The 12,318-nt window shown below is 36.1% G+C and overlaps 1 protein-coding gene across 5 annotated transcripts in view; it reads left to right on the top strand.

Annotated features, from left to right (window-relative positions):
• The window catches only part of BBS9 (Bardet-Biedl syndrome 9), a 323,372-nt gene extending 316,383 nt beyond the window's left edge, over positions 1-6,989 (top strand). For all 5 annotated transcript variants that reach the window (XM_082752904.1, XM_082752907.1, XM_082752906.1 and 2 more), the window contains one exon: positions 3,758-6,989. In XM_082752904.1, the coding sequence (XP_082609030.1) occupies positions 3,758-3,798 (41 nt within the window). In that variant the 3' untranslated portion in view covers positions 3,799-6,989. The remainder of the gene's footprint in view (positions 1-3,757) is intronic.
• The last annotated feature ends 5,329 nt before the right edge of the window (positions 6,990-12,318 follow it).

The raw sequence follows: 12,318 nt of genomic DNA on the forward strand, positions 1-12,318 counted from the left end.
TGCTTTTTCTTCAGCAGTCTTTGGTGTTTGTGTCACTGTAACTGTTTTTCTAAGATCTTTCTCTCAGTTTTCAAGGCTCAAAAATACATTTTGTTCTACAAATGAACTTTCTGTGACTCAGCAATATGTGTGCATTAATCATGCTTTTCTAAAGGTGAATTGGCACAACTGAAATATTCCATGGCTTTGTTTATAGAAGTTGCTTTCATAAGGGTGCTAATGTGCTCTGATTGATAAATACAGAAAAAAAATAATAATATGAGGGATTTAAGTGGATGAAAGTGTAATGTATTTTTAGTTTCAGATACGTGTAATCTCATGTTGCTAATCAGGATATTAATTCAATCATGTACTTTAACTTAATTTTGAAAACTTTTCTCCAAAAACTCTTGGGGTTTCCTACTGCAGAACGGTTAGTTTATCATGGTTATTGCCAAAAGCACAGTTTCCCAATTTATAACTGTGTTGATAGAGATATTATCCCTTTAATAAACATTTGTCAAAGTGTGTGTGTATGTTCATACTAGTATTATTCTGGTAGAATTTTTGCATGGTCTATAAAATGAAACACTGAGAATTTCCTAATGGAAATTATGGGGGCATAAGAACATAAGAAAGTGTTTTTTTTGTTTGTTTGTTTGTTTTTTTTGTTTCTTTTGAAATGAGGTACAGGGGCCTTAATCTACAAAATTCTTAATTTTATACCAAGTATTTCTTAGGATCTGCCTAAGCTTGTCGGAATATACTGATAATAAACCTCTCTTAGTCATATGACCTTCTATAATTTAGCATATGCCTGTTAGATCAGTGCAAAATTTATGTTGTTCTCTTAGTTGACTAATAAATATGGCATGTTGAAAAATACAGGGTAGAGGTGGGGAGGCTCATTATTGCAAGCTATGTTTTCATATTGCCTCCCATTTTAGAGTTACACAATAAAAATAGCTGCAGTCTATACCTTGTGTCAGCTCACCGCTCCCACAGTTTACTCATGTGGTAGTTCTTTGATCCATGCAGAAGTATTACCAGGTTACCTGAAGTTTTGTATAGTGCTGTCAGATACTATAAAAAAAAGCTGTGTGAAATTGAGGTAAATCCTGCCCTAAGTTTCAGTTCTGCCAGCCCATAATTACAACTAACACATTAGGTTTAGTTGATCCACTGTGTTTCATGAGCTTGCAAACAGCCATTCACATTGACCATTTTGGCATAGCAATTTACAGAAATAGACACAGGAATTACATGTATTTTTAAGAAGTCCATCTCATGGAAATGCCAGTTTTTGAAAAGAGTATCTTGGGCACTATTTTACATCTCCAATAACTATTTTTGCTTTACAATTTTATAGCTAAATTTTATTTTTTAATATGTTACGGCTTCAGCCTACTAAAGGAAAAGGTCCATGTCCCACCCCTCGCCCCCTCCCCTATTTTTTTTTTCTAAACCTTTCCTTCCTTAATTTCCAGCTGTTAAGATTCTCAGATGTCCTCTTGCAAGTCCTCAAATGTAGTTGCATTGATATTGAGGGCACTGTGCAGTAGCAGTGTTGCACATCTTGAAGTGTGCAACTCAGTGGCCAATGCTAATGCACAGGTAAGTGTCTCTTCGTCTGGTAAATCTCTGCCTATCCTCTTCAGAGGCAAACTGCTGATGTAAGCATGCTGCCCTTTTCTGTTTCTTATTTATGTGTCTGTCCAGCTTTTAGGAAGTGTGTGCAGAAAGCTGTTTCCAAACTCTTGCAAACTCTCTTCCCTGATTGTGGTGGGAAAGTAAGGCATTCTCCAATGTCTTTTTTAAGGAGTACAGAGAACTGTAAACAGCTGCAGATGTGATTTCAATAAAGCTGTATAGTCAGGAGCAGTATTCACTGTGGGCTCTGCAGTGGCTTCTGTGGTTCTACAGTACGTTGAGCTACGTGGCCTATTTCACGGCAAATGCCTGTCTTCTGCAGCTCTTTCCACTGTGCTACTTCTGTAGGGCTTTTCTCAGCAACCATCTGTTTAAGATTATTCTCATGATGTATTTCATATGGTATCTTATGCATCTTCTCTCAGCATTGTTAATCTCTTAGGTCCTGGAGCAATAATTATTTCTCCTCTCCAGCATTTGTAGCTCATCTGGGTTTCTTATAATCCACACATTTCATTATCGTGCTACCTACCTCTTTCCTCTAGATCATTAATGAAACAAGATGGGACCTGCTGCTGGTCCCTTTGGCATCCCAGCATGTGCTATGCAGTAAGATTTTTGAACAAAGGAACTACCATTTCAGGGCTGACCTTTGTAAACCCATGTCAGCTCTTAACATGGTATTTTTAATTGTCCTTTGGGGGCCTTAGGCTTCCAGCTGTTACTGAAATTTTATTGCTTTAGTCTTTTGTATTTTGGCAATTTTATCCTTGATCTGCTCTCTGTTGGCCTCTCTGTTAGCCTCTCTTTATTTCAATTTCAAGACTCGAGGTAAAATTTGTTTAACTTATTACCAGCAGTCATGAAAACCATTCATGCACATACTGATATCCACAAGCACCAGAAGACAATGATGGTGCAAAAAACCCCTGACAAATAAAACAAACAAGCAAACAAAAAAAAAGTAACATAAATGTTTTTATTCATGTGAAATTGCATGGATCTAAATTAACACTTCCCTTCCCCACTCCCCCCCTTTTAATGATGTAAATTGTTGGTGCTAAATTCTGTGTGAACATGATTACGAAGGCAATTGGGCCTTCAGTCAGTGAACTATCCTGGGTTTAGAAGACCTGGACAGTCAGATTTAATTCTCCTGCTGACCTGATGGGTGATTTCACTTCACTGTGTGTGTAGAGATTTCAGCCTTCTTCCGAGATGTCTCATTAGAAAAAATACTACATAAAATTGTGTGTTACTCATACATGTTATTTTGTTATACTGCCAATTTATTTTGGATTGCTTTATGTTCATTTGAAAAGGATTTAAGTTAAATCATCTTCAGCATAAAACAATAGCAAACATATAAGAAACCACTGGGTTAAATAATCACTTTTAATTAACCTATGCAAGTATGTGCATATAAAAATTTATGTGATTACCCACTGCTCCTTTTCTCCATAAATATTTCAAGCAACTTTTTTATGACTTTCTACCTAAATTTTTGATTTTATCAGGTTCATTATTGCCAAGATTAATATCCAGTCAAAGATGGATTAACCTTTGCACAGATATTTGAAGATGGGAAACTCATATGTTTCTGGTTTAAAGTAGAAGTTACCTTCTGTACAGGGGTTTTGCTATTTTCCCCTTGCCCATAGTGTTAGTCTAATATTAAAACAAAATAAAATAAAATAAAATAAATCCTTATTAATTAGCTTATGGAGCCTAATTTTTTATTGTTTTGCAATTTGTATTGCCAGTTCTACCTGGAAAAAAGTGAAGGTAAAATCAAGTGGAGAACGATGTGTCAGATCATATGTCCGATTATTCTCTACCATTTTTCTTCACATTTAAGAGTAGTCCAGAATTTAAAACTTAAAGATTGCATCATCTGTCATATACATAAAGGAGCTGATATGAAATTGTCTTTATTGTCTTAATTTGTGTATTTCCTAAACTTGTGAGTGCTTGAATTTGCAACTTACGCATTCTTGTTCTGTGTTGCATGTAATAAATTGTTTCTTCCAGCTATAACCAAAGCTTTTACAAACAAGTAAAATCAACAATATAGTGCATGCAGTTGCTAAGTACACTGAATTTTTAAGCATCTTTTTCTCCTTTATAGGTTTGTCTGAGGATGCAGCAGAGGAAGCAGAAAAGCCATGAAACATGAAGATAACCCTCAGGAGGAATTTCTATCTGATATCAAATGCATTTATAAGACAGCAGTACCGATCCTTTTTATTCTGACCTGATTGCAGCCTCCAGAAAGAGAGGACTGTGCTAATTTATATGAAAAAGTTCCATTCTAGTCATTTTGGTTGGGTCTTCCTGCCAACTGCTAGCATCCTTTTCTGTGAGCAAAGCTTATGCACTTACTCAACTGTGGTAGGGATGTTGTGTTATGTTTTGTGATACATCAGTCCTTCTAAGGCTTCTGTTGATTGATCAAAGACTGTTTACAGATAGTTAAAAGCAACATTTGTTTCGGGATATGTTTTATCTGTTTTTTAAGATATTCTGAACTATACATTTGTTATATCACAGCTTTGACAAAAGATAACTATCTCCTTTCCTCCTGTACTAACATTCACAATTCCAGACAGCTGAATTCACCACAAGTAGAAAAACTGGTAATCCATCAACTACCCACCCTCCCCACCCTGTGCCCTGTCTCTCATTGCTTATACAGACTCCTGCTCTCAAGAGATACAGAGTAAAATATGGTTACTGGACATAAAGGGCAAACCCTTTTGCCATTAACTATGTCACTATGAACATGAATAAAGTTTACACTGTAAGTACCCTGAGCACAGCAACAGATGGATCTTTTTATGATTACCTGTGATTACTGTTTTTCCTGTCAGTCAGCCTGTTCTGGTTATGGGTAAGATTTTCAAAAGTAACTAGCAATTTTTGAGTGCCTTACTTTTTACAAATCCAGTTGGAGGGGCTTAGATGGTTCAGTTTTTAGAAAGTGCTGAATATTTACAGTCTGAAAGTCAGGTCCACCCAAGGTGCCTGTGATGAGACAACAACTGAGACAACCCAAACACCTTGGCAAACCATGGCCTAGGGTTTGGAAGTGTCAAGATTATGTCTGAGTTTGTAAGAGTGAGCTGAGTGTAGTATCAGTAAAATATATTTGAAACTGAAGATAACTGATACATGGGTCAAGAGTAAAGACAGCTGAACAAGGTCTCTCTTGGTTGTTGTTGTTTCATAAAAAATTAGGAGCATTTTTTTTCTTTTTTTTTGGTTCAAATACAGAAAATATAGTGCACCCCAGCATAATTTCTCGGGGATGCAATTGGATGAACTACATGTATCTGCACATCCCAATTTCATCTTGGTTTCACCAACTTCTGTTCTAGCCATAGTAAAGGTCCCTCCAACTCACATTTGTGCTCTTTTGGCAGGGTTGTTGACAGTTTCTGTGGTCTGTGCCAGACTTGATCTGTAGATAAAAAGGAGACATTTTTCAGGATCTCTTAAGCCAACAACTTTCATCAGCTCCATGTTTACTTTCAAACTTTGTATCCACCCCCAAAAACTAAACCGGTTTGCACCAATTGTGCATCTGCTTCTTAGCCCTTTGATCCTGCTCTGGTTCAGTAAACTTGATATAATCATGTTTCACGGAGCCCTTTTCAACATTAAATGGAGCCAAGTGGCCAGGGAACTGGGTATGGCTTCTGATACCTCTAGGTCTGAAGTGAGCAGGGGTTGCCGATAAAAATGACTCTGTCCCCCAGGAGACCTCAGATATCTGTAAACTGTGGTGCACAAAATCTTGTCTCTTTCCCAGGAAGGAAAAATCCTACCCCCTGCTTGTTATGGAGGGATTCTGCTGGCTGAGTTTTCTTCACTCTGATCCCTCCCCCATGGTTTTTGTCAGGAGGGCAGTAACCAACCCATTGTAAATGTATCCTGCTGTGTTGTGAAAATTACACAATAAAATAATCTCCTGTAGTTTCTGTACACACCTCAATGACCAAGGAAAATCCATGGAGAATTAATCAATTACTGTAGCTATTAGGCTTAAACTTTAACTATAGATCTCAAATCTTCTTTTGTTCTCTTGTCAGTGGCTACTAGGTAATCTAGAAAAATCCACTGCTACTTTTTTTTTTTTTTTTTTTTTTTTTTCCCCTGCCATAGAAGTGCCATTATGTTGTAGAATCCTGGACCAAAGAATTCTAAGCTATATGTGTATAATATTAGCTGGAGAACACACTACTGTGAGACTTTTGTGAAATATATTACTCTGTCATAATTATTATTATTGAATGTGATCCCAATGCTTAGAGTTGCCTGGCTTCATTGGGAGCTTAGGGTAAACAAATAGGCACTCAGGTCAATTATTTGATATGCTTTTATTTATTTTTTACCATTTTAATATGTAAGGCCCAGAAACACTCTTATTTGTCTTTTCTGCTCCATGCTTTGTAAAAGGAGGTCTCATGAGACTCCTTCCACAGAAAAGGGAAAACATGGTGGTAATAAAGAAAAAAAAAGCTAGAACTGTCTATAATAGTAATGTGACCTCTTTGTATATTGTACTAAATTGTGATATTTGATAGTATCATCAGGATTTAAGAGAGCAATACAGTTGCTTTGAATAAAAATTACTTGGTTTCCCCACATGCCAAATAGTCCAGCTAATTCAGAGGAAGGAAACCGTTGAAATGTAGTCATTTACACAGCAGGCTAAGAGAAAATATTGTAAAGTAATTCATAGCAGATCTCAAATGTAGTTTGAATTTTAAAGAAAGTTCTTTTTGGCTGGAAAAAAAAAAAAATCAGGCCAGTTACAGGAAGTTTTGGAGTTAGAGAATTGACCAACCGAAAGGTGTCAGGAAACATTGCTTAGGTGAGGAGGACAAAATGTTGGGTTCTCATTGACAACATTTCTGCGGCCAAGAAAGACATTGCTGAGTAGCCAAATGATTCTGAACAGGATTTTAGCATATGCCTGATCAGATGTTCTGTTAATTATAAGACTACAATGTTTTCAAATGAGGTGGAGTCATTAATATAAATGTTATATCTCGAAACTTAGTGATTTATTCTGCAAAAAGATTACTCATATAAGAACTGTATCTTTCTGAGCTTAAATATGCAGTCTGCTAGAATAAATAATTATTTGAGTAGAATTTATATTTTTAGTTGGCTCACGGATAAAAAATTTTAAACGATCATTTTATAAAAATCAATTTTGGATACTTTATCTAAAGTGAATTTTGTAACATTTTGAAAAACATACTGAGGGTCATGGCAGCTTTTTTATTGTACTTGTGCTGTAGCATTTTGAAATGCATTTTCTAAAGTAAGTCATAACATAAAATATATGCATTTTATTTCTGTTACACAGGTATTTTTATTTTTTTTTTTTTGTATTATTGTATTATTTTCTGATTGTTATTGTCCAAGGGCTTTTTTTTTTTTTTTTTTTTTTTTTTTTTTTTTTTTTGTGCTGTAGAAAAACAGATTAAAACAGTTACTACTGTGATGACAAAAATCTGGAGATTTGGTCTCTGAGGATCTTTTGGGCTTTGAACACAATGCTGAGTTCAAACCAGGGCTTTTCTTTCCAGCTTCAGATTGATTCTTCTGTCCAACTGTTATTAAACTATGACAGAAAAACAGCATTTCTTTATTTTCCAGGGGTTGAATTTTGCTTTATAATGTCTTCTTTTCTCTTCTTCAGGATTTACTATGCACAGAGTTTTAGAGATAAGTTTCAATATTCTTCTGTTGCTTATAAATAGTAATTTACTGCCGTAAAACAAAATTTGCTGAGCAGAGATTTTATTTCTATGTCAAGTGCATTCAGCGTAAAAACTACAAGTTATATATTATACTGATTAAGCATTTTTATTTCTTATCAGAATATCCTGTTTATAAATACTCTTTTCAAAATACTGTTCTGACAGTACTGCAAAATATATAACATACTTCTGAAAGCAAGCTTCTGTATTACTTCCTTGAAATTAACACTTAGTTTTCCATAGCTTTCTAGTCACCCTTTGACATCATGCTGCTTAGTTCATGCACTGCCTTGTAGCATAGGATTCCTCCAGTATTTATGTATCTTCATATGCTCTTTGCAGCTGACGGTTCTTCCTCCACAACTCAAAGGATGTTTAAGTTTAGATACTCGAATGTTTAAGTTCACATAGCTTCTCATTTGTATGTGAGCCATAATCCTCTTGAGGTAAGTGAATGCCCTCAGGTCCTGATGAAACAAGCAGGAGGTCAAGGCATGTGGTGTTCTACAGGGCTGGGCTTAAAATTAACAAAAGTGACCCAAATTAGAAGTGCTATTGAATGCATTGTTTCTATGAGAATTTATTCTATTACCTCAGTGGACCAAATTCAATACAAGGATTATATTCATATAAAGATTAGAAAATATTGTTTGGTTTAGAGTCTGAAACTCTTCTCTACTTGTTCAATTCTTCCAGTGGTCAATAGTATCAGGAATGATTATTTCTGTCCTCCTTTGCAAGATGACTAGCTTTTTTCTGCACAGAAGCTGCTAGTTTTGGGGGAATATACAGGAGATCAGCAGATCACAGCAGAGACACTTTGCAGTTTTATTAGCATTAAATGTATAGCAAGTGATTTGATTAATTTGAGGATGAAAGCCTAAGACAGTTAATTGTTTTGTTCATGTATTTTCTGACAACATGTCCTGGTTGCCATAACTTCATATCTGCTGTAGCAAGGAGTACAAAGAAAATGCAACATGTAAGCAGTTTTAAATAAATATATTTGTTATTTTAAATTACTGTGGTATTTTCCAAGAATTTCATGTTGTCAAAAGCAGGAAAGGGAGTAAAACTATTTATTCTTAGGTACTCATTGTAGGTTGATACTTCATTCACATGAACTGTCACCTGCTTAGATTTACTATGTGTGTATGGGGTATTCATGTTTGCAGATTAATCTGCTGTGTTGAAGATTTCATTATTCATCCTCATTCTTAAATTGAAAACATTGAGCAAAATTATGTTTTTAATAACAGAAAAAAAAAACTACAAAACTAACCAGGAGCCCTGAAATAGATCCACACCCTCAGGCTACAGGATGTAATTGATGTTAACTCTAGTGAGAGTGTTTTCCACTTGATATAGCATGAGCACATTGCATTATTCACTTGTTTGCTACTTTACCAATTCAACACTACACTCATCATAAAAAATATTTCATGTTGGAAATTATTTTTGGCAAAAGCAGTTAAGACTCCAGAGGAAAATGATAACAATGTTTGATAAGGTATTTTGATTCATCTTTATGAGCAGAATAGAGATTTGGAGTGCTTTGTAAGTGGGAATGATCATTGCACATCACAGCTCACCCTCCACCACAGCTCCAGCTGGGTGCAGACTGACAGCACATTCAGCTGCAGAAACAAGATAAAAGCTCTGTCTGATTATGTAAGCTGTTGCCTGATCAGTAATCTTGAAGGAAGGTCAGTCGTCCTGAGTCATTACCGTAAACTGATTAGATGCCCAGATCTACCTTCATTTAATTCTACTGAGTATTTTGCCATAGATTTGAATGGGAGAACATCCATACTCCTCTACTGGAGGCCACATGACTCTATAAGATGACATATAAGCACAATTTACTTTTAGCTAGATGATGTAATAAATTATGAAGATTGCTCAGAAAGGTATTATTCCCCAAATACAATATCTGTGAGGGTTAGCTAGTCAGTATTTATTAAACAACTTCTGCATTCCACCCTAGAAGTGATTGCTTCTCTGTAGACAGTGATGCTACATGTTAAATAGGCCCTTTCAAACTGAATAGAATCTCAAAGCACTTTATGCAGGTTACTTCAGCCACTTCTGAGATGAAGTCACTCTCAGGATGATGTATAGCAGCTTTTTGACAACACAAGCAGCAATGTTAAATAGTTTAGGAAACCAAGCAACGAGCAGCATGCCCCTCTTCTGCTCCCTGGCCAAGAGAGTATGGGAGGGAAGTATTTCCAGGACGTGTTCTGTTAGGAAGAATGCACTTACTTAATTTGGCATCTAATCAACAGAAATCTTGGCCCTCTATCTGTTAAAAAGTTGCCTTGTTGTTGTTGTTGGTTTTTTTTTTTTTTTTTTTTTTTTTTTTTTTTTTTCTAAACTGGTGTTATTGTTACTATTTCCTCAATTTCATGTACTATTCAAAAATTGGCACCTCTGGTCTCCTCTGATTATACTGAGACATTTTATCATTGTTAATGAATGTAGCATAGGTGCCATTCTTAAAAACTTCAGGAAACAACACCAAGGTTTTTGATCCAAGGACAGATTGGATCTCATAAATCTCATAAGACTGTATCCCAAAGTCTACAATGTGTTTGGGGGAATAAGATTTTTACTATGTTGATTTTATTACTTTATTCATTTTAAAGTATAGAGAAATTCTGCAGAATTTCTGAAGTGTCAGAGAATATATGAAGAAATTGGTCTTTCACAGATAATAATTCATTATGAAGCAAGCATTCAATAATTAATAATTACTTCAAGTGCCCACAATATATTATAATCATGGTTGGATTCAATTACAGGAGACATAAAAGAGATAATTGTACTTTTTCTTCCCCTGATGACATAATGAAGTGGAGGCAGTTGGGATCCATAAATATTGAACAGTCAAGTTGTAATATATGTATGTTACATATTTATATATATATAAAATGAACTGCCTTTTCCAGCTGCCTGACCGTAGTGTCTTCCCTCTGTATGAGCCATGATTGTAATTGGGAACCAGTGAGAATACAACTTGGGTAACATGGTGTGATTTCATCTGATCCAGTAGAAACAAAAAGAGTTTGTCTTGGCAGCATACAGCGTTAGCTAAGTATCTCATGGTGGCATGACATGTATCTTTCATCACAAAACTCAACAGTTGCTTTGTAGACTTCAGGGTTTAAGTCCCAAGATCAGCTGCATCCAGAGAGGTACCTGAGGTCTGTTACTTGCGTTGGGAATGTTTTGCTTATTGCTCCAGGCAACTGTATTCCCACTGTAAGGATTTGCCCCTTATGGCAGTGATTGGAGAGCCTGGGAGGACAGAAGAACCACCAAGGAGCTTCAGAGTGCACCTAGCTCCTGCATACCCAAGAGGATCATGTCCTAAAGCTTCAATGCCAGCTGCCACAGAGAAATGTATCCTCCCTAAGTGAAGAGGAGAGGGATACTGGCTCATAGAGGTAAGACTGTCCCCAAGGACTGGTACATTCAAGCACTTGGCGGCCAAGCAGCAGGAAATGGATGCAGTGATACCAACCAGCTTGGTATCGGTAAGAGAAGACTGAAAATGAAGGTGTTTGTGTGCCAAACAACCAAAGAAAAACACGGGCAAAAAAAGGACTGACCTTTCAGATCAACTAATGATTTATCATTGCTGTACTGGTTGTACCTATTTAGTCCCACACCACTGTAAATCAAGAGTCATAGGAAAACAAGTCCTAGCAGAGGTGGATTCTAATTTCTTACTGCAGGATTGGAGAAGGTCAAGCATAATCTTCCATGAAATTACTACAGGTAAGGTTAGCAAAAACAAGGTGGAAGAAGGAAGTTGTGGATGGTACACAGTATATTAAGAACTGATTTTATTTTTCTATTTCTCTTTTTTTTTTTTTTTTTTTTTTTTTTAAACCAGATCATTCTGCATTCAGTATTCATTAGCTCATCTCATGGGGAGAGGAGTCCTTCTCGTCATCCACATTTTTGTAGATAGCAGTCACTTTTGCAATTGTGTAATTCATTTCTTTATCTTCTTGCTTCTTTTTCTCTTCTTTTTATACCCAGTCCCACTGACCATAAATTGATGATTTCTCCCAGCACTAGCAGCCACTTTGTACATGTGTTTTAAAATCCTTAAAGAAAGAAGGACAACTTGGAGCAAAATGAGTGTTTTGGTTAAACCTTTGAAAAATACAATGTAGCTGTTCTTCTCTGGGATGAATACCATTCCTTTCAGCATCAGAAAAATAATGAATGGAAAACCAAATGTGCTCTAAAGAAGTTTAAGCTTTTTTTTTTTTTTTTTTTTTTTTTTTTTTTTTTTTAAGGGCTACTGCCCAAGTATGTCATCCAATGGAGGAAAGTTGGTAGCTGCATTGTTTGTAAGACAGCTACCCAGACGGTGATGTGACACCTTTTATTGGGCTAACCAAAGCTAAAATTAGAACTGAGCAAATAAATCCCAATGAGTAACAGAGTTGGTACATTTTAACTTTCCTTGCCTCTCATTAGATGAACTTTTCCAAACCTGGCCACTGATTTTTGGCTTCCAGTTTTACAGCATGTTGAGAGAGGACCTGATTGCTAAGCCTGGTGAGTTTCTTACCTTCAACATATCAGTGTAGTACCTGATCACACAATATCTAGTAGGCACAAAATATAGTCTGGTCCTACTGGTTGAGGATTTTCACACTGACCAGAAAAACAATTCCCACAAATGCTCATCCACCGCTCTGTCATTGCAGATATCCAGCATACAAATCTGGACCCCAAACACCTAGTTGAGCTAGGCTTTAGGTCTCAAACCAGTGGGCACATCCATCTCTCTGTGGCTAAGAGAGGAAGTGAATTCTGGCATTTGTCTATACATGTATGTTTATTTAGGTTGCTATAGTACAGCTTTGTGATAACATTTATGAAAAACTGCACA

This window comes from Aythya marila, assembly GCF_965140915.1.
Source record: "Aythya marila genome assembly, chromosome: 2".
In the NCBI taxonomy this organism is placed as follows: Eukaryota; Metazoa; Chordata; class Aves; order Anseriformes; family Anatidae; genus Aythya; species Aythya marila.